The 27,172-nt window shown below is 38.3% G+C and overlaps 1 protein-coding gene across 4 annotated transcripts; it reads left to right on the forward strand.

Annotated features, from left to right (window-relative positions):
* On the forward strand, window positions 1-27,172 carry GCG (glucagon). 4 transcript variants are annotated; one of them, XM_085645425.1, is made up of 6 exons: window positions 1-106; window positions 7,274-7,374; window positions 10,869-11,030; window positions 14,027-14,161; window positions 22,023-22,166; window positions 26,606-27,172. In XM_085645425.1, exons 2-6 carry the CDS (start codon window positions 7,277-7,279, stop codon window positions 26,625-26,627), a joined length of 561 nt encoding a protein of 186 aa, XP_085501551.1. In that variant the 5' UTR covers window positions 1-106; window positions 7,274-7,276; the 3' UTR covers window positions 26,628-27,172. The 4 variants fall into 4 exon arrangements, with proteins under 4 accessions (XP_085501551.1, XP_085501553.1, XP_085501552.1 ...); XM_085645426.1 differs by having other exon boundaries at window positions 10-106; window positions 7,277-7,374; XM_085645427.1 differs by lacking the exon at window positions 22,023-22,166.

Below are 27,172 nucleotides of genomic sequence, written 5' to 3' on the forward strand. Positions count from 1 at the left end.
CTGGAGCAGACAGACATCTCTCAGGATCAGAAGACTTTCCAAAGTTCCAGAAGAAAGAGTTGTACTCTTTCCCCCCTACCTGCAACACCCATCACCGTTCAAGAAGGTAAGAAGTTCTTTAGTTATGTGTGGAAATAGTCTTGCCTTTAAAGAGAGTGGATCGTCGACAGAATAATGTTTCTTTTTCTTTGGAATATACATTTTTGAATGAGTGCTTGAAAATGAACTCATTGTCGTTTCGCCCATAACTGAGAAGCTGACCTCCAGGTTTTAGTAACTAAGTGAAACCTTGAATGTTTTGATATATTGAAATATGAAGAGGCACAAAGACCAATTTATCATGGGCAATTTTTCTATGGAAATATATGTATTCAGTTTAAGCAACACAATTGTTCCCTTCTTATAGACAGTCAAATATAAAATAACTATGTATTAACACCTTCAAAAACTTACACATATCGTATATTTCCAAAGTATATTATATATATTAACTATATTACAAATGGAGATGAGATGCGAACTCCTAGGTTTGAGCATATTTAATACAACTTTAATATTTGATAACCCCCATTTTTCATTAATTAAATACGGAAACGCAATAGTCCGAGAATGTTCCACGATTTATAAAAATATGAACTGATCTCCACACTTTTAACATATCGATATTAAACATAAACATTTCGCATTGAGTAGTTTCGCATTGAGTAGTTGTTGCATTGGTCTGTTTGCTGACAGTAAACGAATTGCCTTTCTAACATTCTAGTTGAAAACAATCTATGCGTCACATGGGTATTTTATTCCTTGTTTCTTCCCTGTGAAGTTAATTTGTACATTTTTTGGACGTATTAAAAAGTATGTAACCATATCCATTGCAGGCACAAAGTTTTTGTTACAAAACTGTTCCTTGTGGCCTATTAATATATATAACGTTTATTTTGTAAAATTAAGTCCTTAAAACTTACAAAGACTAAAACAAGCATCCGACGCTTCAATTTGGGCCAGATCACAAAACATTTAATGTCCTTGGTGGCAAATTAACAAGTGAAGGCAGTGCTTGAGCCAAACACCTTTTACCATTTTTTATTCAAACTCTGTAGGTGGTGATGTGTGACAAGAACATTTGTGCATATTTGTTCGGTGGCACTTTGTTGAGGTGGGCATGTGCACTGTTGCTTTTTAGTTTGCTACTTTCTTGCAATGGGGTTTTGTTGCATTGCATTACAGTAGTGCTGTAGTGTTCTATTTTGACTTTTTATCATGATGCACTGTTATGTTTTGTCCTGTTGTGTTTTTAATGTGCTATTATGTCTCTTTGTGTATGTTATTATTTAAAGTTCTGTTGTTTACTTAAGATATGCAAACACATGCTGCTCCATTTCCAGCCAAAAGCAGCACATTACTTTAAAATTCCCAGGACAAGTGACCATTTCCACTATCTATGGTGGCAAAATTGTGCTGCTTCCTCTTTTCCACTACTTAAGGCACCAGTCAGCCCAAAATTGTCTGAGTCTAAATTTAGCACCTACAGAGCTCGCTTTATGTGATATGGCCCATGGACTAAAGGCAAACTCTATAGACATGCTTTCTTGGCTACTATGTTGCAAACTGTTAGTGGTCTTGTTCTTCGTTTGCACAATCCACAGTATAATAAAGCAAACGCTGTAGGTTTCAAAAGAACATTAATTAAATAGAGTTCAGCAATATTAATGCAAAGCAACAGTGTAGGATTATTGGACGCAAACATGCAACGCCCTTGGTAGAAATTAAGAACGGTTAATATATTCCTTTTATCCAATATTAAAAAAGGCATGCTATTAGATATCAAATAAAAATTATTAGATTTGTACCAATTTTCGGTATACCGAACAGAAGGCAGAAAAGGCATGACAATGAAAGGAAAGCGATTGCTTCAATATTTACTCCACTCTAAAGTGCACTGGTTAAATGTGTTAAAGATGTGGAATATCTATTAGTCACTATTATATATATATATAGATTATTCTTTCGGTCCAGTGCCTTGGTGCAGTGTATTTATATTATTATCAAATTCACAAAAAGACCGTTTCAAAGATGTACTAATGTTTTTCAAAATGCAACAACATGTCATTATCCTGGTGACTATTTTATTGTTATAAAGTCAGTGCAGGCTACAAAGGAAACTGATGGTGTACTTTCCCAGCAAACATAACAATTCTCTTGTGGATAATATTTGGAGCCTCAATAAATCTCAGTAAAAGAAAAGTCTGGATTGAGGCATTAGGATATTTAAAATATGTCCCCTCCATGCGAAATACATAACTTGTGTGATAGGAAATGGAGCCTAGGGTTTTGTCAGGTGACACCTTTGCGATGAAACATGAAATATTGCTCCTTGCTGCAGTATTGTGCTGTCAGGGATACATTTCTCTGTGGGACAGACCTTGGACTTCAAAATTTGGTGTAATGTTGCCACACCTCCTATCCTACCTTGCTGTTTTACTGGTCCCCAGCATCCTCTGGACAGCAGAGGTAGCAAAAATGCCTTTTACTGTGCATACGGTATATACATTCATATATGGCAAATACATATATATATATACACACACACACACACACACATATTTCATTCCTAAGGCATCAGTCTATTGCTCACTGAGCAGAGCAGATAAAAAGTGTCTGACTTGCACACTGAGCCATAGTATTATTTACTGCAACTAATCAGCCATCAGACAACTGGGGTAAGACTAGGCAGCAATTTTCTATTGGTCGCTGTTCAAAACCATACACTTGGTTGTACTGTACTTCCAACACACCCTTGACTGTAAGAGGCATCATTCTTGCTGCTCTAACACTGGCATAGCTTGGGTTATTCGTAACTGATCGGTGTCCACAATTCCCTGACTGTAAACTGAAAACTTAGGCTATTTTGAACTTTAGATCAGGAGAGCAGAACAAGTACTACACAACCTTCATGTCATCAGCTTCATAATAAAGATACTAGCTATCTAAGCAGGATGAAAGATTGTGCCATGCATGGAGACACAGTTGAGAATCCGCTTCCTGGCTCTGAAGCCCTGGGCTTAGCAATTATGAATGCTAAATATTCCACTTTCCTTGAGGCTTCCAAATCACATTCTACACATCTATACTTGTCTTTGTCCTCAAAAGAAAGCTGATGGGGGGAACGAAACTATCACCTAGTCAAGAAAGATTGCTTTATTGGCTCCATCTCTGACCATCTTAACGTTATAGCAGCATTGGTTAATCAACGTGACCACACATGTGTAATGTCCTGATTTCAAGCAAAAATCACTGAAAGACCTTGGTAGAGCTTTCTGTTGTTATACTGTATAAATAACCCTTTGAAATATAACGACCATTAAACGTGATAAAGACATCTGGGCTGACAACTTACTTACTAATTATACAATCGGTATGAAGTTGACAAAACAGCCTTTCGTGCTAATTTTGAGAAGCATATTTAATATAAGTGGTTCAAAGGCAAATCTTGCACAGGGACGCAGTCAGGTCATAATGCATGTGTTCTTTGCCTTTCCAAATGGAGCTTGCAATTTGATGTTACCTACTGAATTGTTGGAAAATTTGTGAAAGCATTCTTTAATATTTAGTTGATTAACATTGCCCGCTAAAATATTCACAGAATCCAAACATATATATTTCTAGATGTAAAAGTGTGTATCAATCAAGGAAAACTGGAAACCAAGTTACATCGCAAGCGGGCAACACTGTGCTCCACACCACTAGTCACCATCCTGGGCACCTGATTCGCAGCATTCCCTATGGAGAGATGCTGCGAATCAGGTGCATTTGTAGCGTGGACTCAGATTGTGAAACAGCACAAAATGAAAGCAAGAGTAGGTTCCTGGCTAGGGCATCATTGACAAGGCCATAAGAAAAACCAATTCAATATCTAGATCCATGGCACTGGCTCCAAGAATAATAGGGGAACCACAAGTAACATTGCCTTCAAATGTTGATCCGCCACGATTAATTCTAACTTACAATAGGCAACACCGAGCCTTGCGTAAACTGATCAACAAAAACTGGGTAGTAGTACGCAATGACCCCATAATAGGTGGAACACTTGCAGATTCCCCTAGTATAGCATTCAGAAAAGCACACTCTATGAGTGACATGCTGGTAAAGAGCAGTCCAGAAATGATTACTTCGAAATCGTGGATACAAAACATGAAGGGATTTGTAAGATGTCCTATGTGTAAAGCATGTAAGCACGGCAGAAGTAGAACATCCTACAGCAGCCCGTTTCACGATGTTCCCATCACTATATCAAAGAGGCTTACCTGTAAAACAGAATTTGTGGTGTATGTGCTGAAGTGTTCATGTGGCCTGCAATATGTGGGTAGCACCAAGTTGCAGGTTCACAAGAGGATACTCCAGCACATAAGGGCAATCAACAATAACGACGCATCTTACCCAGTGGCCAGACACTTTATGGTGGTCCATGGCAATTGCCTGGATCACCTGAGCTACTTTGTGGTAGATATGATTCCACCACTCAGGCCCAGTGGCAATCGTGAGGCTCTCCTAAGGAGGATGGAAACAAGGTGCATCCTAGAGTTGGACACAAAGGCTTAACTCCAGTGATGACCTATACACCTGTTTATAAATACTTCCAATCAATTGCTACAATTAATATGAAGCCCTTGTGACATCTCGCATTAACCCCTTCATGACAATATTTTCGAATATATATTTTTAACATAATAGTTTTTATCACTCATTTTTATTTATTGTAAACACGTTTTAAAAGCACTTGCACTTTTCTCTTAGATTAGACATAGAGTAACATATTTAGCACCCATGCTTACAGAACCTTGTGTTTGATGGGATGACTACATCTAGCCAGGCTAGCCTCTAACATTCGATGGTTGTTATTAATTGACAGCCGATCAATAATCTATTGAACCCTTTGAATGATTTGCCTATTTGCACATTTAATAATTTTTTAATATTTATGGAGAAAATTATTTTTTAAATATTTAAGTACATTAAGGCACTAGACTGACCCAATATCAAGGCATGGTGCTTTATACTAATGGAACTCACTTGAGTTATATTGTTAAAAATGTGTGGTATTGGTCAGGATTGGAAGTTTGGCAATGGGCTATATAGAACTAATGAAAATTGTTATTTTTAAATGTTCATGGATGTAATGTGCATTTTAAACAAATTTCGGACATGGATTTTCAATATGTTGTTGGTTGTTGGATATGAATTAGCTGGTTTTTACACCCACTAGGGTATTATCCGTCCAACAAATATTTAATGTCAACAGGGACATTGAGTTCAATGCTACCTGTGCTCACATTTGATTTTAGCTAACAACACATTTTTAAATGTGTTCATGAATTAATGCGCATTTGTTATGTATTTATCGGCAATTTTTGCATATAATATTGGATTGTTGCTGCTAGCAGGCTACCGTATATAGGTATGCATGTTTTCTCTATGTCTATTGCACTAAGCTTTGATGGTCACTTGTTCCAATCACCGTTACTTTAAAATCAAGATCCCTTCTCATGGCGTCATGTGATCAAGGCCTCTTTGAGGCCGAAACGCGTCATGGCGGCAGTTCTGGGTTTATAAATCAAATAAAGATTTTGCACAAAGCTTTGGGTCCATATCCGTCCTTTCAGTGCATCTGCATCTAAGTGGCGGAGTTCGTCTGTAGATATGTATATATATATACTGCTTTCGCTGCATTATATATATATATATATACATATGTATATAATGCAGCAAAAGCAGTAAAGATGCTCACTCAGGGCCAAACTACTTGCAGAGTTAAATATTTATTCAATGAGCAACTCTAACCCTGAGTGACCGTCTTTACTGATTTTCCTACGCTATTCAATAGCCGAATAGCCGGTGCACTCTGACGACCATGGTTCAGGAGTCCGCTTGGAGCAGCTTGTAGTATATATATTATACATATTACATATAATATATTAACTTTCTATACACACTGCCTTAATAAAACCTGTATGCTCAATATCCAGCTTGCTTTTCAATGAGCAATGTATTACTGCACAGAATGAATGTCTCTCCCTTCCCTGTACTCAACTGTGTGCTATGGAAGAGGTATCACCCAAAAATGTGTTCATGTAATGTGAGGGCATAGAATGCATCTGTGACAGATATGGCATTTTTATTCAGTAGTCTCATGGATCTGGAAACACACAATTTATGCTTGACCATAGCTTGTACTATGACAAACAACTTTTTGGGCATTTTCCAACTACTCTTCAGTAATATTCTGGTTGACTCCTAAATGTTTGAGAGTAAGGCACACTTACCTATGGACACAAATTTGTGAATCATTCCCATAAAACAACACTCAATATCAGGGCTGTGAGCGTTCTTTGTTTAGACGGTATGCCCATTTAGAAGTTCCTGATGAATCTGAAATAGAACACTCAGAAATACTGTAGAGCTCGGAAAAACTGCGTGTTGCCTCAACACCCCCTAATTAAAGTTTAAGAGAACATAGGGGCATATTATCAAGATAGGCGATAAAATTATCGCTGCTTTAGCGGCAGAAAACTGCCGCTAAAACGGCGTTAATGGGTTTGATAATATGCTCTATGGAATTCCAATTGAAGCCCATGTTAGATGTGAAGAACATCTAACCTGAGCCTCAATTGGAATTCCATAGAGCATATTATTAAGCCCATTATCGACGTTTTAGCGGCAGTTTTCTGCCGCTAAAGCGGCGATAATTTTATCACCTGTCTTGATAATATGCCCCATACTTGGTAATTGAAGAGTTACTTGGTGAATTCAGCTTCTTTAAATCTTACCTTTCAGAAGCACTGACCTCACATCCCAAGTGCACGGGATGTGGTTTATTAATATCTTCGCTGTTTGCATATCACCATATTACTCTTATATTATATTCTTGAAATCTACTATAGGAATAGAAGCTGGCAAGCAAACACGGATCCGGAATGTTCTGGCTCATTTAATTAAACATGGTTGCAGCAAAATGTGCGATACACATCAACAGCCTTCAAACTACAAACCACCTCCCATAATACAAGGTCTGATGAATTTTGTAGCGCATGAGAAAGGCTGAACAGTTATTTAAAGTACATGCCACGTCCTTCCCTGCACAATATGGTGCAGTCGGTTTTTCTATTTTTCTTGTTTTTATTTCACTGCTTTATTTCCCTTTCTATGTTGTAAACAAAGCGTGATGCTTAAAAATGCGGAAACATTTTCTTACATTAAACTGTATCAATTTATGTCCCAGAAGATGGAGATGAAAACCATTTGCTGTGTGGCCGGTATGCTTTTAATGTTCATACAAAGCAGTTACCAGAACCCTCTTGAAGACACAGAAGACAAATCCAGGTTTGAATTTATCATATTCTAACTACAAACTACTAGATTAATGTAAATGTATCCACATTTATGTAAACTTTCCTCGGATCAATTTAGATTTATTTTTAATATGCACATTCTTCTTTAAAACAATTGCTTTGTAAAGCACGATAATAAAAAATAGTATATTAATTTCCCTGAATGACTTTCACAATTAACTCCTTAAACTTTACATAAAATGGACTTCTTTCATAAATACCAAAATGGAATAAAATATTTATTTCGTAAATTGAACAATTCTCTTGTTTAAAAGAAAACAGTTTTTTATTGAAAGATTGCAACTAGTGAACTGTCTCAGCCTAGTCCACTCGAGCACCCCAAGTTAAACCATTTGTACAATCCTTTATCTCCAAAGTTTGAAGTATACATTAAAGATAAATTCTTTGCATCTCGAAGTTGCATGTGAGATCGATCCCACTCTGCTGTTAAATGTTTAGTTCTCATTTTTATAGTTTTTTTAGAAATATAATTAGACTCGATATAAGTGTGTCATTGACAGTATTCTTCATATTAATGAAAAAGTGCCCTTGTCTTAAAACAAGGGATTGCTTTCCTACCATTTCTTTCTATCGACATACTCTCTCCTAAACTTCCATCCTCTGCACAGCTCCTTATAGCAAACTTCCTGTCTTATTATCTGTTATTGAAGATCTACAAGTTTCCCACATTTCATTTAATGGATAACATCTTCTCATACTTTTAAAACAAATACCTGCAACCTCACAATACTCAATTCCCTCCAACCTATTAGGCCCACTAAGAATCTGCATTTGCTCACATAATCCCCACTGATGATTTCACCTTACTTCTATTAATTCAATTTACAATAGGACATTGGAGTGATGCATAGAATGGTTTCCTTGAGAACACACACTAATCCCAACAACTAGAACAAGCATTGGTATAGCCAGTAGGTCTTATAAGTATTTAGCCATGCAGAAAATCATCCTGGGTGCTACAACATCCACTGTTACTTCACGTACCACTGGTGAACGGCCACACACAGCCAAGGATGGGTTTCCGTGCTATTTAATGATAAGGGGCCATATATAGGTAATTTCTATTTACCGATTCCTAAATACCGAATTCTACCGATTCGGTATTTAAGAATCGGTAAAAAGAATGTAGGTAAAAAATCGGTAAATTTTACCGATTCGGTAATATTCGTTATTACTGATTTGGTATTTACAGAATCGGTAATAAGGCATACCTTCCCATTCATTCCTATGGGCCTGGAGGCCCATAGGAATGAATGGGAAGCCATTCACTATTACCGATTCGGTAAATACCGAATCGGTAATCGGGGGAGCATATTCAAGTGTGGCAGGGTGTCACATTGACACCCTGTTGAACCCCTGAATCGTGCATGTGTGCACATGTGGCGCACATACATGCCCTGTATGTCTGCCACATGGCACTTTTAAAAAAGCACAAAATTGCTTTTGAAAAGGTATTCGGTATTTACCATCAACTTGTAGTTGGTGGTAAATAACAAATCCTTAAACCAAAAATGCACTCACTTGAGTGCTCCCTACATAGGATTTAAGGATTCGGTAATTTACCGAATCGGAATTTTACCGATTTCTTAAAATACCGAATCGGTAAATTACTGAATCCTTCAATCCAGCCTCCTACATCTCAAAGGGCTAAATACCGGTCGGTAACGGAAATTTTACCGATTTTCGGCCGTTACCGACTGTATTAGCCCACCTACATATGGCCCAAAGTCTCTTAAAAAAACAAAAAAGTGTATTTCTTTAACAAAGAAGCTTTCACACTAATATGCACAGAGATGAGTACTGATACCCATTGTCCAACACTGTCCTATTCACAGAAAACGCAAATAATATCATCATACACTAGAAAGTGGTCAACTGAAGGAAAAATCGAGGTACAACATCATGAACAGAAATCTAATAAAATGTACGGCTAGATCAGTGTTTCTGATCGGTATGTTGTAGGCCTTTAATAATCTATGCTGGTGTTAAATATGTTGAATACCCCGATTACTATGGGTACCTCGGCTATCAATGTGGTGTGTGTGCACAAAGGATATTTCAGGTTGTATGCAGTCGCAGGGAATTGAGCAAAGTAAGCATGAAATTGTATTAAAAGCGTCACTAAATGGGATTTAAACGCCGTCTGTCAGTTTATGGGTGTTACAAAGGGTTGAATGCATGTTTGGATGGATAACAAATCATCACAAAGTCATGGGCGCAAGATGCATTAAACTGGAATATCCTGATTCAACCCTTGTAGTATCGAAAATGACTAAAGATGCTCATATGTGTATCAGCATAGTGCCAATATAATAAATGACCGGAAAATGAACACACTGGTTTGAACAAGTGTGTATGAATGTGATTGCCCGAGCGTGAGGTCGTATGACACCACGGGGGAGATTTACTAAGCTTTTCCGCCGTGTTTGCATCACAAAACTGACGCAAAATTACGCAAAATCCTTTTTTGTAATTTACTTTCCAGGATTCAACTTGTTTAGCGCTGGAAATAACGTAAAAGTAATGCGAAGTTGAGCTACTTCACGTTACTTTGCGCCATGGGGGCTTACCAAGGGTGGTGCGTGGGTGTTCCCATGCAACCACCCAAGGTTTCTCATGCTAAACCCAATTTACTAAAAACAGTAGATTGGGTTTATCGTGAGAAAACTGAGCCCTTTCCAACTAGGCACCAGGAAGGAGAAATGCTTTAATTTCTCCTTCCTTTTCCAACTTTCCATGAGTGCTGCACTGTGCAGCACGCATGAAAAATGGGAAAAGCTTTACCTTGTGTCGAGCATAGTATTTTGTACCGGAAGGGTACCCTTCCTGTACAAAACCTAGGCTAGACTCATGCACACACCCTAGTGCTGTGGCGCTAAGGTGTGTGCATGGCACACGGCAGCTGAAATCAGCGCTGGCGCAAAGGAAAGAGGAGAAGAGAGCCATATCTCTGCAGATATGGTGCTCTCCTGCTCCCTGCAGCACACATAGAAACAGCAAATTGCCATTGATTGTTTTTGTGCAGGAAGATCCCTCTTCCTGCACATAAAAAATCATTCTAAAAAAAATGCAGTTTTGCCACTTCTATGTGTGCTGCATTTAGCAGCACACATAGAAGTGACAAAACAGCATTCAAAGACTGTTTATGTGCAGGAACGGACACCTTCCTGCATATAAACATTCTTCCCCCAAAGCAGACACCCTTGCACTATGGTGCAAGGGTGCCTACGTTGGCACTAGGCAGCTGAACTCAGCGCCAGCACTAGGGGAAACAGAGGGGTGCACCACACTCTTGTGAGTATGGCGCATCCCTGAGTTTTCAGAAAGGAGAAGCGTGGCGTTAGCAATGTTTGCTTAATGCCACTCTTCTCCATTCTACTGTAAATATCCCCTTTGACAAGAATTTGTGTTCCGAAATTTTCTGCTCACCCTGAGAGTAATACTGTTCTCTTATTTTGTTGAAAGGTCATTCGCAGCTCCTCAGAATACGCCATTAGATGATTCCAGACAGCTCAATGAGGTCAAACGCCATTCTCAAGGCACATTCACAAGCGATTACAGCAAATATCTGGACAACAGGCGAGCTCAAGATTTTGTCCAGTGGTTAATGAGCACTAAAAGAAGTGGGTAAGTATGTTTAATATGTCATCAATTAACTATCTTAAACATAGTAATCCTCATAATCAGGGTTAGTAGCTACAGAATCCGAACAGAAAGACTAAAGTAACAACAGTATGCGTGTTATATAAAAGAAACTAACGTAATATACCAGTTCATAATTCTAAAATTATGAGATGAATAATAAAAGGGCATATTTTTGCAAATACTTCTAGGTGTTTGGTTGCACAGTCTCAACCCTACTGAACGAAATCAACTAGAATTAGCCACATTATCACATTTTTTAAATATTATGATATATTATTTCTGTCATTGCAATATTTAACAAGATATTAAACCCATATAAATTATACAATTTTCTTATAAACAGTTAAGCATTAATCTCTTATTGACCTCAAGCAAACAAGAGGCACAGTGAACGCTATCTGGCCCTCATATTCTTTGCAGCAGGTGCAATCCCACATTTCTATAGCCTACATGCGTTCAATGCAAGTAAGGATAACATAAAATAGAAACACAAATTTAAGGTGTCATAGTGAAATTAATGGTCTTCAATGATACGTCATTAAATGTTAGAAATATAAAAGATGATTACGGCAATGAAATGAAATTTGAGAAATAGGAATGATCGATAATAGACAGCTTTTTTCACATATATTTTAATATGAAATGACAAGATATAAAAATAGATGAATACTTTTGGATTGCCAGCAGAATGCTAGCATTTGTCAGTTAGAACAGGTAGTAGATGTGATGGTAGCAGCCTGTGAGGCCAGGTGGCACAAGTGGGAGAAAGTGAATTCTGTGTCCGGATTCAGCCCAATACTTCAGCTCACATGAATACCTACCTGTTCCTTGTATTGTTGAAAGCTTCCTTTCAAACCTGGATCCAAGAGATTTTGCAGTAACTATCTCTTTTAGGAAAAGTGCAGTGCCACCAATGTACACGTCAACGTTTGAAATAATAGATCTGCGTGGGTTCTTTGTGGTGTCCAGTGCTTGTCTCGCCTCCCCTTTTCCATAGTTATGTGGCAACCCATTTTGTCTGCTTTTAAAATTTCTATAATTCTTTAAGTTATACAAAAAAATAAATATCCCTGAATTTTTTTTATCGCCTATGAAACATTTATGGACACAAATGCACATTGTTATTCGTCTGGGAGGTGTGATTTCTTTGATAGCTGGATAGTTTGTTCGTTGCACCCTAACTGCACTATAGACCTGGTAAAATAAATGAGCTAGCTGCGATTTCCATCAGGTGCAAGGCTAATGATTTTGTTCCGGATCTCAGAACAAAGCATACAGGCTATTAATCAGGTGACCCAACACACTTCCAGGTTGGTGCACAGTTTAACATATTTTGACTGGCTGGATTTGCATAATAGCACCCCAATAACCACTAAGCTGGGCCTAGCTTGTTCTACAGTTTGAGTCATCAGCTTCATGCCTTTGATGGGGACTCAGAACCAAAAGAAGTAAGTTTTGATGGCAGGCACCCCTTTCTGGGAGTCTACAAGGTCCGTCTAGATCCTTTAGTGTCTAGCCAATGTGTTTTGTGCGGAAATATCTGTGTTTACCCCGAAGTGATAGACACAATTGTACTTCCTACATAGTTAAAGAACAACACGTGTACTACTGAGAATTACTGGGGAAGCCTTCAGCAGATTTGCAAGGGGGCTGGACTCCATGTAAATTAGCTTCTTTCATTGTAAAAAGTGTATCGGCTCTGAGCTTTTATGTTTAGCAGTACAGTTGAGTTATTGTGCTTCATTCAGTAATGTTAATTTTTGCAGGGCATAGAACAAGTAAAAACTACATGTTGCTCCTGGCACAGACTAAAAATGTGCTTCTACTTCTATAATCCGAAATTGGGCAAACACCTTTGGCAAACATTTTTGGACTAGTTGTTGTAAGGAAAGACATTTATTTTTAACGTCCTTGTGCATAATGACAGCTTCTGAACTCTGATTTGAGTTCTAGACTTGATGGAGATATGAAGATATGAAGAACTAAGGAAAAATTTAGGAATACAACGGAATATTTCCAGTGAGTGTAGGAAAAGAATAAAACAGTTTTAACGACCGCCTGGGGAAGCTTCATTATATAACCAGAGAAATGCAGTCTCCATCCGTCTCGGTGGTAGTGGTTGATGTAATGGACTATAGGAAAGGCAGCACAATTCTGTAGCCCATAAATGACTTCTAGATACAAAAACACATAACCCTATGTTAACGGCTTTTTGAGTATGCCCCACAGTTCGCCACATCAACCCAAAATTCTTACCTAGGTCCAAGGGTTTTCCCTCTACAATCATTGTAAATCTTTCATTGCCTGAGTGAAAAACAGCTTAGAAGGGTGACTTGGAGCTTTGCAGATCTTTGAAGAGCACTGCAAAGAGAGATTTTGAGACCTCAGGTGGTGTCCATCCTTCGCCTCTTTACCATACAACTTTAACCAAATCTGGACCAATTTGGGTAATGCACTTGGCTGATCCAAAAATTACTTGCATCTTAAAACTCAGATTTGGTGGACTCAAGAAGAATCTTCAATTTACTGTGTAATCATGTTTTTTTATTTCTCATCCATATGCCTCCCCTCCAACAGACTCAAATATTGCTGGTGCTGCATAAAAGCTCTCATGATGAGCCTTTGACCTGAAGAAAGCTGTACAATTGTATGTAATGAGTTCAAGGGATGAGGTTTTATTTTGATGTTCCTTTGCCATAAACTTTCACAGCTCCCACTCCCATTAAGATTCCTTTCCCCTTTTACACCTGCTTGATTTCTTTTTCTTGTGTGGAAATGCCAATGTGGTTGAAAGTTTAAATACATAGTAAAAGCGGCAGCACATATAAGCTTCTTATTGTACATTGTAAGGTGAATCACAAAAACATGATATGTACAATACTAGGCATTAGCCAGTTACTGTAAAAGTCAAGTTCACTGAATGTAATATGAACACTGAGATGCACAGTACTGATGGTGTCTCTGTTTCTTCATTAAAGTGGTGTTACGAGGCGCCATGCTGAATACGAGAGGCATGCAGATGGAACCCTTACCAGTGATATCAGCTCTTACCTCGAAAAGCAGGCTGCAAAGGAATTTATTGCTTGGTTAGTGAACGGACGAGGGCGGAGAGAGTAAGTATCAATATACTGGATTTAGAAAATGTTTAAATGTGTGTTCTGTCAGATGAAAATAGAAGAACGTTTTATGGTGTAAATGCCCTGTTTATGAATAAGTATGTTCACCCTCAGTGTGCTGTGCTTCCATCACGAAGAGTGGAGCTTAGTGAAATCGAACCAGCAGGACTGGGATATTCTTTTGTGGGGTGAATAAAAGATTGCATGTTAAAAATATAAATATAAAAATTGAGATGGAAAACTAAAGCTAAAAAAGGTTAAGGATATAACTCGTGGATGGCATGTATATTTATGGAAAATATAAGGATTTAGAGGGATAAAAGTCCAAATGTAACACTACATTAGTGAAATCTAAACCTTTAAACTAATCCCAAACTTTGTCTCCCTGCTTATTCCTTACCATAACATTTTTTCTTTATAATATGCTGTCTCCAATGGTTTTATGCCAATATTGTTATACCATTCTGCACACCACCATTCTCATTCACCTTTTTCTTATTCTATCCCCTGCACATTCTGTTAATATCATTCTAACCCACCCCTCTGTCAAACTACTCTTAACCCCATTGCTTAACCCTAACCATAAGTCTTGCCCCATTTTGATACTAACCATTACTCCAACACTAACCATGACCCTTTTTCTTACATCATCCCTTATTCTTTGCCTCACTCTAATTCTGTCACTTACACATTCACTAACTACTAACTCAATTCTAACTCTACACATTACCTCTACCCTACACCTTAATGTTTATCTTCCCTCACACCATACTTTACTCTAACCCTCACCCTAACCCCTAAAGATATCCAAAATCCAACAATAGCATTGCCCTTAAACTCATCTACTGCTCCAACCCCAACATGTATATTTGAACCACATTTCAATTATTGTTATATGTTGTATTTTTTTGTAGCCACTTTTCTAGTTTTTGTTTCAACATTGTTGTTACAGTACCATTTGATTTCTACATTTTTTAGAAAAAAGTTCAAATTCTACAGTAACTACCAAGGAGCTGGTGTCAACCACTCCTCTCATGGTTTTTATGTACTTTTGTAATTTAGCTTCATATTGCCTAAGGATAAGAAGATGCACTGCAATGATGAAATGGAAAAACATTTAACATCTATCTGATGAATATTGCCTGACAACATTGGCAAGTATCAGTTCACACACACCACCAGCCAAATGCCAGTACACACACAGTGAGCCAAATGCCAGTACACACAGACCCTCAGCCAACCTCCAGTTCACACACAGAAGCTTTCCCTGGTGTCTAGTGACGTTTTGCCCCCTTGGGGGTAGATTGGCCTGAAATTTTTACCTATCTGCCCCCAAGGGGCGCAGAATTGGCCAAAATATGTGCTAAAGTAAAAGGGGAGCGACCCTTGCCAAAGAGGCCACTCCCAGAATTGTGCAAACAATTATCCCTGGTGTCTTGTGGGTTTTCTGCCCCCTCCCCTTTGGGGGCAGATCAATCTAAAAACTTGGCTGACCAGCCCCCAAGGGGGCAGAAACAACCAAAATATTTCCCAAACTAAAGGGGAGAGAAGTTTGCCTAAGGGGCTGCTTCCCAAAAGGAAAACAAATCCCTGCTGGCATAGTGAGTGCATTCCGGCTACACGATCATGGCCCCACCCACAATAGCACAGCAGGAAGACAGTGCAAAAAGACACAGAGGGAAAGGAAAAACTCTTTCCTTTCGCCCAGTGTCTCTCTGCCATCCCTGAACTGTCACCGGAGGAGAAACTTACCCTGTTTCTACGACATGCTGGAAACAGGTGGTTTCCAGTGCATCCTGTAGTCTTTTGATGACATCATCAGATCGCCGAGTGGGGGCAGTGCTGGCTCCCCCAATGTAGGCATGTTGAGGTGGGCCCGTGGGGGAAGTGCCAACGCTCCCAACAAGGTTGGAGCTGTGATGGCATGGAGCCATCCTCCACACCTGCCACCCGTGACAGGGGGCGGCTCCACGCAGGCCACGCACTCCGAAGGGGCTAATGGGGGAATACCCCTATGACTACTTATTTTCTCAATCTAGTTAATATCTTCCTTCTACTACTGCCTCCTTTGGTTACTCTCTGTAGCCCCCACCCAATGCTCATTAATTATCCAGTCTACATCCAACTTTGATCACAATCCTTCTTCCTGGTCTCCTTGAAATGTTTCCTTCTATTTTTATATGTAGGTAATCCCTCTCTCGCCCCCTGTTTTCCCCTCTAGTTAATGTCCTCACAGGCTCTCTCAACTTATACTTTCACTCTTTTGGCTCCCACCCTGCTCTAAATGCCCCCTTTTTCTTTCTACTTTTTAAAAAGGTGTACTTATCTTAGCCATGTCCATGTTACTGTGCAGTTTTTGGACATCATCACTCCTGCTGTAAAGCCCTCTCCCACCACCGACTAAGGCCCAAGCCAGTTTGTAACAGTTTTCAACTTTCAAAGCACTTTTAACTACTTTTTGTTTAAAGGATAATCATAATATTTGGGGTTTTGTGGTCCAGATTATTTGCAATATATGTTTCAAAAGAATGAGCTTTTGTGGTCTAATGCTTTTACTATACACTATTTTGTTGTACTAATTTTTGATGCACAAGCATTTTCACTTGAGTTATTTTTCACTATAGACCATGGTTCTCAAACGTCGGTCCTGGAGGACTGGATCCATGCCAGCATTTTGAGATAACTTCATCTTCATCTTCATCTAAAGAGGGATATGCTAAAAATCTGTCATGGATCCGGCCCTCCAGGCCTGACTGGAGAACTCTGCTATAGACCAGAGATGCAGCCAAACTGGTAACATCAGAAAAACCTTGTGAATGTACAACTGAGTATGTTTTTTTAAGTTAAAATCAAAAATAGCTTAATGTATGAAAGGGAGCTAAGTATGCAAATGGTAGCTCAAATGTATATTCGACTTTATTTCCAGATCCATATATAGTCTGTGTGATGTGACATAAAGCATATGTTAATCATAGGGCCTACAGACTATTGCTGCATATTGTAGAGCCAATTAACTAATTCTCAAATGCATGTTTTCTAGATGGCAGTAAATAGTAGGTACATATTATATCATATAAGGTAGTTACGTGGCACAAGCCTAGTTAATACAGTGCAACATAAACAATGAATTTTTTCAGCATGCACAGAGCTCTCCATGAATCCTCTATTATTCTATTAGCATTCTTAAAATCTTTTTTTCCCAAAAATAGTTTTTAAACTCTCAGAAAGCATCAACTTTGACAGCCACTTCTATTAGCTACAAAATATCACTGACTGGAAGACTTAGGGCATCGTTGTGAGCCCCATTGAGACACTTTTGCATTATGCAATGTGGTGCAGGAGCTACACAAATGAAAAGTGAGATTTATGAAGCCACTCAGGCCACCGTGTGTGGTCCTGCATAGCTTCATAAATTTTTTGCAATGTAACGCAGCACAAATCGCTGTGTTGCATTACTCTGCACCATGGAGGTGTTCCCATGGGTGTTGCATTTGTGTTCCTAGACAACATCCATAGATTGTGACACATATACAGATTTACAAGAAGTGGTAAACCTAGGAATGCACCAAAAAGATATACCTCCCCAGGAGAGGCTTAATGTGGAGAAATGTTTATTTTTCCTCATTTATTCCTCTTTCTATGTGTATTGCATCCTGCAGCACACATAGAAAGAGGAAAAAGCCTCTCAGGATTGTTTTTGTACAGGACGGTACCCCTTCCTATACAAAAACAATCCTGCATGCAATGCAGGCACCCTTGCACCATGGTGCATGGATACCTGCATTGGCACTAGGCAGCCCATTGTGTTCCAATGCAGGGGAAAGGACAGGAATGCACTGTATTGCTTTAAATATGGTGCATTCCTGCCCTTTCCCTGTAACGCAGCACAGCAATGAAACTTGCTCTAGTGCGTTTTGTTACTCTCCCATAAATATGCGTGTTAAACTACTTCTTGCTTTCAACTTCTTGGGAGCACTCCAGTAAATGATTTGTTGAAGATTAATGGAATAAGGCACCTATGGATAAATCAGTAAAGCTTTTTTGAACCAGAAACAGAACTGCCACAACATCAAGGGTGCTACTACTCACTCTTTCCCCCAAGAGATACAGCTCATTAACGTGAGCTGATAAGAACAAAGCTAAAACAAGGAGATCTGTATCTGGGGGTGAGTGTCTGAAAAGTTTCAGCGCTCCGACCATCATCTCCTTGTGTTTGCTTTGTTCGCCCTAAGTTTGCAGGGTATGCCCAGACATGGGTCCCTTGCTCACTTTGCCACTGGATTCAAGCTAGCCTGGCTGATGAGGGGTGTTACCCCGAAACAGGTATTCTAAATTAGTTGAGCACTCCATTGAAGACAATAGGGTGCTCCGGGCTTCTAATGGCTGGTAGAAGCATGGCGCATCAATATTCCAATGTATGCTCACAGCAAAAGCTGTGAACAAAGGCCTCATGGAGCCTGAGGGGATTTCAAAGCCCTTGGGCTCTCTGTGGCCTTTGTTTTACAAATTATAATATTCTGCCCTCTTTGGGCAGAATGTTCTAATAGCCTTAGAGTCCTCTGTAGTAGGCTCTACTGGCCATTAAAGGCCTGCTTCCTTGTTAAACAGCTTTGGCCTTTACCACTGGAGTGGGCCTTTAATGGACGGTAGAGCCTGCTACATCAGGCTCTCTGGCTATATTAGCCCATTAAAATTTTGAAAACTCCACTGAAGACACTAGAGTGGTTACAGCCCAATAATGGCTGGTATAGGCCTCCTGTTCCAACATTCCAAGGTTTGTTGTTCTGTTTCTCCCACTTAAATTGAAACATTCTGCCATCATCATGTGCTAGTAGCCCTATAATCGTAATGGCTCAAACTATGTCAGGTCTTCAGAGCACTTAGCAAACAATTCAGCCCTCACCAGTGTGCTATATTGGTTAATGAAGCATGTGGTGTTTATATTAATTCATGTTAATTGCTTCCATTCATTCCCCCACCACTGACATTTTTCTGATGTGACGTGCAGTTTGTGAGCAGTTGAATTAATTCTTTGTATAAATATCACTATTTATTTGTCTGCTTCTCTTTTATATACAAGTTTAATGTATACTGTTAGGGAAGAGGTGTGGCGCTGCGGCCAGGGCGACTGACTCTGGAATCTGGGGATCACGGTTCGATCCCTGGTGCTGGTGGCAGATTAGCCCAGCACCATGTGACTCTAGGCAATAGTTTGCTTAATCTTCCTTACGGCCCCCATGGCCTAGAGACCCTTACGGGTGATTGTTCGCTCTTTACAAATGTGGATTATTATTATGCCATCAGAAACCTAAAATCTCTTACTTTTAGCAGTTCATGTGTAACCTCCATCATTGAGTACCATTTTGAGCACTGAACAAAAGTATGCATCCAGCTATTTAGCCTTTACGTTGACTTATTTTACAAATGTATCACCTTTCTCTTCTATCAGGGATTCCAGTGCACTTTGTCTTTGTTACGTATCTCAACACTGCTTTCTACCTTATTCATGGGTTTTGTAATGGAAGGAAAATGATCTTGCTGGGTATGCCCAGTGGACAGAGGATAAAAGCTTGCACCTAGTGATACCTTCTGGAGCTTAGGCAGAGCAGGAGCCAAGTCAAGCCACCTAGAAAGAATTGAAGATGAACCGAGTGGGTTCTGAATGGTGGTCTATCTATTTACTGAGTTTGATTTGTCAGTTCAAACCAGATCCAGTAGGTCAAGCTGAAATGCTATGCACATAAAATTGATTTTAAAATGTAGATGAGGGGACTTGAAGTCACTGTGCCTAGGCACACATTCATGTTAAAGCTCCTGCAAGGAAGAGGTGTCCATGCATGAAAGCTGATGAAACATTTGGTCAGAAATTCTGGTTGAAAGACCAAAAAGACACTAATAGGGAAAAATCAAAGCCGCTGTGGTTCTGGTAATTATGCATGATCTCCAGTGAAACATGGATGCAGAACAAACCAGCACTGTATTTCCAGCTTTGAAATATCAGTCTCTCGACTTGAACCCATCTGGTACTGCAGAAGTGGAAAGCTCCATCATGTGGAAGGACTTTATTATTATTTATTATAAATTATTTTTAACATGTTTCTAGGGAACCCTAATCCCAAAAAGCAAGGTGCTGCACAAAGTATATCCATCATGTGACTGGCACATGGAAGGGAATTCCACAGATAGGGAAACAAGAGTATAAAGCCCTTTTGGATTATTTTGCACCCCTATGTTTTTGTGTCTCAAGCAGAAGAATAGACTTGTTTCTTGAAGTTGTGGGTCCAGAATGGTTTGACAGCTGACATTTTGAATCCGTGACCAAACTATGAAAGTTACTGTAGGTTTGAAGATAAAAAAATCATTCAGGCAGTATTCTAAGAAATAATTCATAAGCAGTTTGTGTAGAGTTGTTTTGGCTATTCAAAACCCAGGTCCTCAGCATATAGATTAAAGGAATCAAATTCCACCAACTTCCAGGTGTTCTGGCAGTTGCGCATCCAATGTTTTCTGTGGAACTGGTAAAGAAATTGCATTCCAGAGTTCCAAAATCCAATATTACTTGTGGCAGGAAGCAGAAACTCTTCTTGCATGTGGCAGAGAGATTTCCTTATTTTTCTGGATTGATACTGGCCCCGAAGTCCTGTACACCAATTAAGAATGTTTTAAATGAATGAGTCATTGGTAGGTTGAAGCTAATCCCAAAAGAATTACCGCATACCTCACATCCATCTTTTCCACCGTACAATTAAGTGATTGCCTTTTGTTGGTGGTCTACTAGAACCAAAATTCTCTCAGTCAAAAATGCAAAACAAAATCCAACATGGCAGAGGGTATCCTGTTAGGTAAATGGCCATTTCTTCTACTCTCAGCCCGCACAAAATCATTTCAGTCCAGTACTTAAAAAATGCATTCCATTACCTTCTCCTAGAAATATCCTAAAATGTCCCACAGAGCACAAATTAGTCCTCCTTCTAAGGCACACTAGTTTATAGAAGGTCTGTTCATTGCCAAAGTCCCGGTCACATAGGTTGAGTGTTCCACTCCCCTCCTTCTTTGTTATTTTGTTTGTGTACCTTTGAAGCTTGGGTCTGGCAGATGGCCAAAGTAGGACATTAAAAGGCATTAGTAGGTGTGAAGTTCTGTAGATTATTTAAACTTGCTTTGGCTCTCAATATTTCACATCTTACATGTATGAAATAGATAGTTGAAATGTGGTTGTAGATTTTACCATTTATTTGCCAATTCCATTAATGTTATAGTTTTGACATTAATTGTATTTCCCAAATTCTAGACCAAAATAGTAGTTAAGTTACATTGTTTGGAGAAAATGTGATTTCTGTAGCACAACTGCACTGCCAAGATCCATAAAACCAATCAATGTCATTGCATGAATAAACTATTACTCTCTAATTACACATTTATATTATAAATGTGATTATGACAGTCTGTTTTCACTTAAGTAAATCAAGGGAGCATAATCCTTGCTACATATTATTTCAGGAAGATGATTATATTGTTGTAGATTTAATGTCTGGAACACAACATTATTTTGTCATGAAATAAGAGAACGCTAGTAGGTATAAGCCGTATTGAGCATGGATTATTTCATAATCACTTCTAATACTGAGGTTAATTGTATAATGTGTGTCAGTTTATTGGACTAGCATCAGGGATATCTAAGATCAGTGATTGGTAGCAAAGACATGGCAAGACATTTACATCTTCATTGGGCTTTTATCATCATAAGATATTATGCATAAATGTATTAGCCTAATTTCATTAGGTCATTGTTCAAAAGTATGTTATGGCCCTTAGCACTATATGATGAAATTTCTGATGAAATTTCAACTTTCTAAAGTTTCTCAGAAGAAAATACTGTATCAGAAGACATGGGCAGAAGACATGCTGATGGCAGCTTTACAAGCGATATCAATAAAGTTCTGGATACTATTGCTGCAAAGGAATTCTTAAATTGGTTAATCAACACAAAAGTTACTGAGAGGTATGAATATTAATTGCATTTTTATATATGTCATTAAAAATTCCCAAGCTGTGAGTATCCAGGAATTGAAATAATTATCTTTTAAATTTGCTGAAAATAGAATGGAGGGCCACATCATATCATAACAGGCACCTCTCAGAGCTGCAGAATTACAGCTTCCCATTATTCACTACATCTAACGTGTATGACAAACCTTCACTAATCTCACTCTTTGCTATCTTTGGTTATTATGCACCAACAGCAAAGGTCAGAATGCTAATATCCTCATCAGTCATATAAACCTCTACATCACCCTCAGCAGTTTCTGGTTCTGCTGGTAATAGATGGCCAAATTAACAATATCATTGTGTTCGTCAATAAATGTGTTATGATGCCACAACTGTGCCTGTTGTACATTCTACCTCTTCCTCTCCTACTCTGACACATACATCTCACAATCCATGTGCAGTATTGTTTATTGAGATCTTGATCCAAAGAGGTACATGTTTCCTTCAAGTTTGAAAAGGAAACCTCAGGATGTAAATTGATTCAATCGATAGGAATAAAATGGTGGAATGATCTTCCTTTCAATAAAAGCCCATTCTGCTTTATTGTCCTGGATAACCCATGGTGTCTGAGAAATTTGCCAGACTTGACTTGATTCATTACTTTGCCACACACCAAGTAGTATATTTACTCTGCCCATAGCATTTGTCTTCAATTGAGAAGTTTGACAGTGTATAATTAAATCAAATAAGAACATTAACACCCCATGTCTGTAAGAGAAAGAATGACGCACTAAACTACAGAGGTATAACATTTATTCCAAAATTAAATATAGTTTGTTAAAAGAACAATGTTACTTATCAAATTAAACAACTACAGGTTGCCACACCTTTAAAAAAGCTGATATATCTTACAAATGCTCATATAGATCTAGCCACTGAAAATAAAAGAATACCAATAATCCATCCATTCATGGCTCTTATTACGAGTTGGTAGATTAATTAGAGTATATGATAAAAATTGCATTCCACTCATAAATAGCAGGACAACCCTGCTAATAGTTTTTTTTTGGGGGGGAGGCAATGCCTGGAAAATACCAGATTATATAAACCAAATCTGCATGTTAGCCACAATTATCAGGAAAAAACATTTAGATGGGCAGCATTTAGTGCCCTGCATAAATTCTGATTACCGGCCCACTCATAATGAGAGCCATAACAGAACACCATGCCATGTCCTTCCTGCAAACATTCCATCACTGCCACTATTTCCCTTTATCTGCACTGTAAAAACACTTGTCCACCACAGACATAGAGCATCCTAACTAAGCAGCCTCCTCGCCTCCTTATGGATACACAGTTATTTCTATGATATTTATATTAGTATTATCCTAGTTTCATATTGGTTCTTTTATCGATTTCAATTTTCATTTTTTGACAAATTCTTTCTTTTGAGATCATGGCACTAGAACACACAAAAATAGAAGAAATTGCTATAGTAGAACCATATAGGTTCAGAAGAAAACAAGGAATTCCCCAAGGGCAACAGGAGTACTCAACACAGTTCTCAGTGTTCCTTTTCTCTAAAGCAGGACATTTTCATAATGATCTCACTGCTTGAATGAAGCTCTATCCATGGGACTTAAGGCCAAAGTTTGTAAGTTAAAAAAGAAGATGTGATATTGTCAAAAACTTGATGTAACATGTATTGCCCCTTAATGTTCTTCCACTGGGAGCCCCTGAAGACTGTGACATACAAGAGAGACATGGTCATATTGCTTTAGATCACAACACAATGTAACATTTGCAATTGCACATTCTGCAAAGGTTTCACCACTTTCTTTGATGAAACTGGAAAAAGGCCTGACCAGGTAGGTAACTGCATAGGCACTGGGAGAATATTAGTAAAAGGTTGGCATTGGCTGAAGCCTGGTAAAAATAAGTAATACCGCACTAAATCTAGTCTTGCCACTCCGATCAGAGCCAGGTAATCAAAGGTGAAACTATGATTCACAATATCAAATGCATACAATAGAACTAATAAGATGAGGAGGCATACCATGCAATTATTGAGAATCAAATTCAAATTGTCAAGTGATAGTGTTAAAATAGACAGCAGTCCTGTTGTTAATATGAAACGATCTGCATATCTAGTTGCTTCAATTTGATCACTTCAACATCAACTGAGTGCCTTGTCCCAGCCAGTTTAGCTACAATGGATAATGTTATGTGTCTTAAACAGCCTCAAGTTGCATTTAAAATAGACTTAATTAAATATGGTTTCACCAATGCCTTCCTGATGGAGTTTGAAACTATTGTAGTTTGCAAAGAGGCATTATCTTAAAAAAAGATGTCATCATAGCTTTGCCCATGGGTTTTATTATGCTCAAGGGTGCAGAACTATCTCTTGATACAGATTTATGCATCTAAGAAGAGTAGAAAGTTAATCCAAAGAAAAAAGAAAAATTGAACCAAATTAATGCATGATTGTCTCCATTTATCCTCTTGACGCCCATTGGTTATTTGAAACAGACAGTGGACGCTAGCAGAAATGTGCTTGCTGATTATAGTTTCCTTTTGGGGCAATTTCTTCATGCAAAACATTGGTGACAAAGATGGGTTTTGACATTGAATCTAGGTGGAAAACTATTTGTGAAATGAGATGTTTCTTTGGATTGATTATAGACATTTGAAATTTGAGAAGACATATTTAGCATGTCTTATTTGTATGGTAACGAAGAATTCAAAGACCGATAGATGGAATAATTGAATTAGGCTCAGCTACTAGTAATTTCTCGGGCCACATCCCAGTTCATCATTTTCCCACCCATCATGCCACCTTAAATGAGACCCAGTCATATGTAAATCACCCTTGGTCCTGTTTCTATAGGAACAGTCCAGCACAAACTGCTAAGCCAGGTCATTTATGACCTGGATCACGAACAACCCAAGACCATGAGTATTGGACTATATATGATATGTTGCATATTTTTTAATGTATTGTGCTTTTATGATTTAATATTTTTAAATCGAATAAATCGTATTTGAATTTAATTGAGTATTGGACTCATGTCTGGGCATAACCATCGCACTTAGAGCATCACAATGAAGAATATAACATAAGTGATGCTTGAATCAATCCCAGCCCCTTTTACCACTGATATTAAAGTTTTTGGTAAGTTTTGTTCCTCCCTTTGATTTGAGTTTGCAACAATTATCACAATTCTGAGAGCTGCTTGTTTAAAGTTTTAAGGATGATAAATCATAAGTGATCAGTTTTAGTTTTTAAAAAACAAGGTTAATCTCTGGATCATATAAAGGAAGAGCCAGAGATTCCAAAAAGGGGAAGTAGCTAAAATGCATTCATTGTTATTCTCATTAATTAGCACCATATTTCTATAAGGAGGATTTTTGTATTTGCACTGGCCTCATCTGACAAATAACCAGCAAAGTAATCCATTATTATCTGCAAATGCTCTGACTAAACACACCATGGAATTTGGAAAATCTAACCTAAAGGTGGTGAGGGTATAAATCTAAAATATATCAACCTAGATGAGTTTATGTGTTTTTACAGGTTCTCAAATACCAAAAACAATTCTATCAGTCAGGAGATTAAGAGAAGGTGGCAGGGAAGGTACATTCTTCCGTGCATTCAAATCTTAGAAGATCAATAAGAAATATCAAATTAGGAAAAGCATCAAGCAAGCTATGCTTCTGTCCCCAATGAATTGATATGCTTAGATAAATCACAGTGAAAAGACCCATTACTGCTTTTTTGTAAAACACATTTTTAAAACTCTAAACTGGGAGAAACTGCTATTCCTTGTAAATTATTAAATAGTTCTTTGCGGCATAATTATCTTCTAAAAATAAAATCTGCTGTATAACTAATACCACCTCTCAGAGTAAGGTAAAAATTGATAGATTTTATTTAAAAATTGCAAGACCGGAATTGGTTAATCGGGCTACAAATTTAGAGTCTGGAAATTGTTGTTGAATGTGTATGCCATTATCATTCTCCTTATTTAATTGCAAGACCTGTGCATACAACCAGCTCATTAATATTCATTGGTGAACATTCATAGTCTCAAATCTTTAGAGGACTGTGTGCAGGCAACCTCTCTCACCAGATAGCCGGATATATCTGTATTCATTTGACTTTAAATAATACCAATACAATGCGATTGTACATAAAATGGACTACAGTCTAAGAACAAACATGACTATGAACCCAAGCCAGAGAATATATTTGAAATCAATTTCACATAAAATATATGACAGTAAACTGCTTGCTGAACAAAATCTACAGATCATGTGTTCTAGTGTGGCGGGGTTGAGTCGGCAACAGACAAGTTAGTTGGCAGTGTGCGTTGTGTCTATGAATGATATGTCTTTGGTAAGCATGTGTTTAACTGATGATCCACATGACTGTGTCACTGTTTTGTTTTTCAGGGACCTCTTGAACGAATACTAGTCGAGAAAGAACCGAACTGCTCAGATCCTCTCCGCTACACCGAATCCCAGCCACTTTTGAACTTTGAAATTTGTGTTCTGTAACTTACAGCGGGTGTATTGTTAAAGCCACACAGTATCGCTTTGCATGCAAGGAAACGAATCTAACTGTGCTGTAGTGTTGTGTCGCCAAAGGATTGTGAACGAAAAAGACTACTATTCAAAGGACTGCTGAAGTCAGAGGTTTTAAAACATAAGTTCCAGGTCCACAGACTCCCTTTAATTGAGATGCAAAGAAAGGAAAACAAAAACACCCTGTTTACATTTAGGGATGAAATTATTTTTCTATTGAACTTGACTTGTACATACAAATGGTTCCAATCATTCCATGGTTCATATTGGTCTAGTATTAGGGCCTACGATTCGCACGCCCTGAAGAAGGAAGTATTATTATGAAAATGCTAAGCTTTCAGGATCTCAAATAACAGCCTTAAATAAATATTTTGAAGCTTCTTTTACATTGTCTTTTTTCCCGATATGTACAAATAAAATCTTTTGAACTCCCAA

The sequence above is a fragment of the Triturus cristatus genome, chromosome 3_1, assembly GCF_964204655.1.
Source record: "Triturus cristatus chromosome 3_1, aTriCri1.1, whole genome shotgun sequence".
Taxonomy (NCBI): domain Eukaryota; kingdom Metazoa; phylum Chordata; class Amphibia; order Caudata; family Salamandridae; genus Triturus; species Triturus cristatus.

Excerpts from the sequence above, each read along its gene's own strand:
- GCG (XM_085645425.1), top strand. The coding sequence starts at position 7,277 with ATGGAGATGAAAACCATTTGCTGTGTGGCCGGTATGCTTTTAATGTTC. Across the intron at positions 11,031-14,026 it reads ATGAGCACTAAAAGAAGTGG|TGGTGTTACGAGGCGCCATG; the intron begins GTAAGTATGTTT and ends TCTTCATTAAAG. Across the intron at positions 22,167-26,605 it reads AACACAAAAGTTACTGAGAG|GGACCTCTTGAACGAATACT; the intron begins GTATGAATATTA and ends TTTGTTTTTCAG.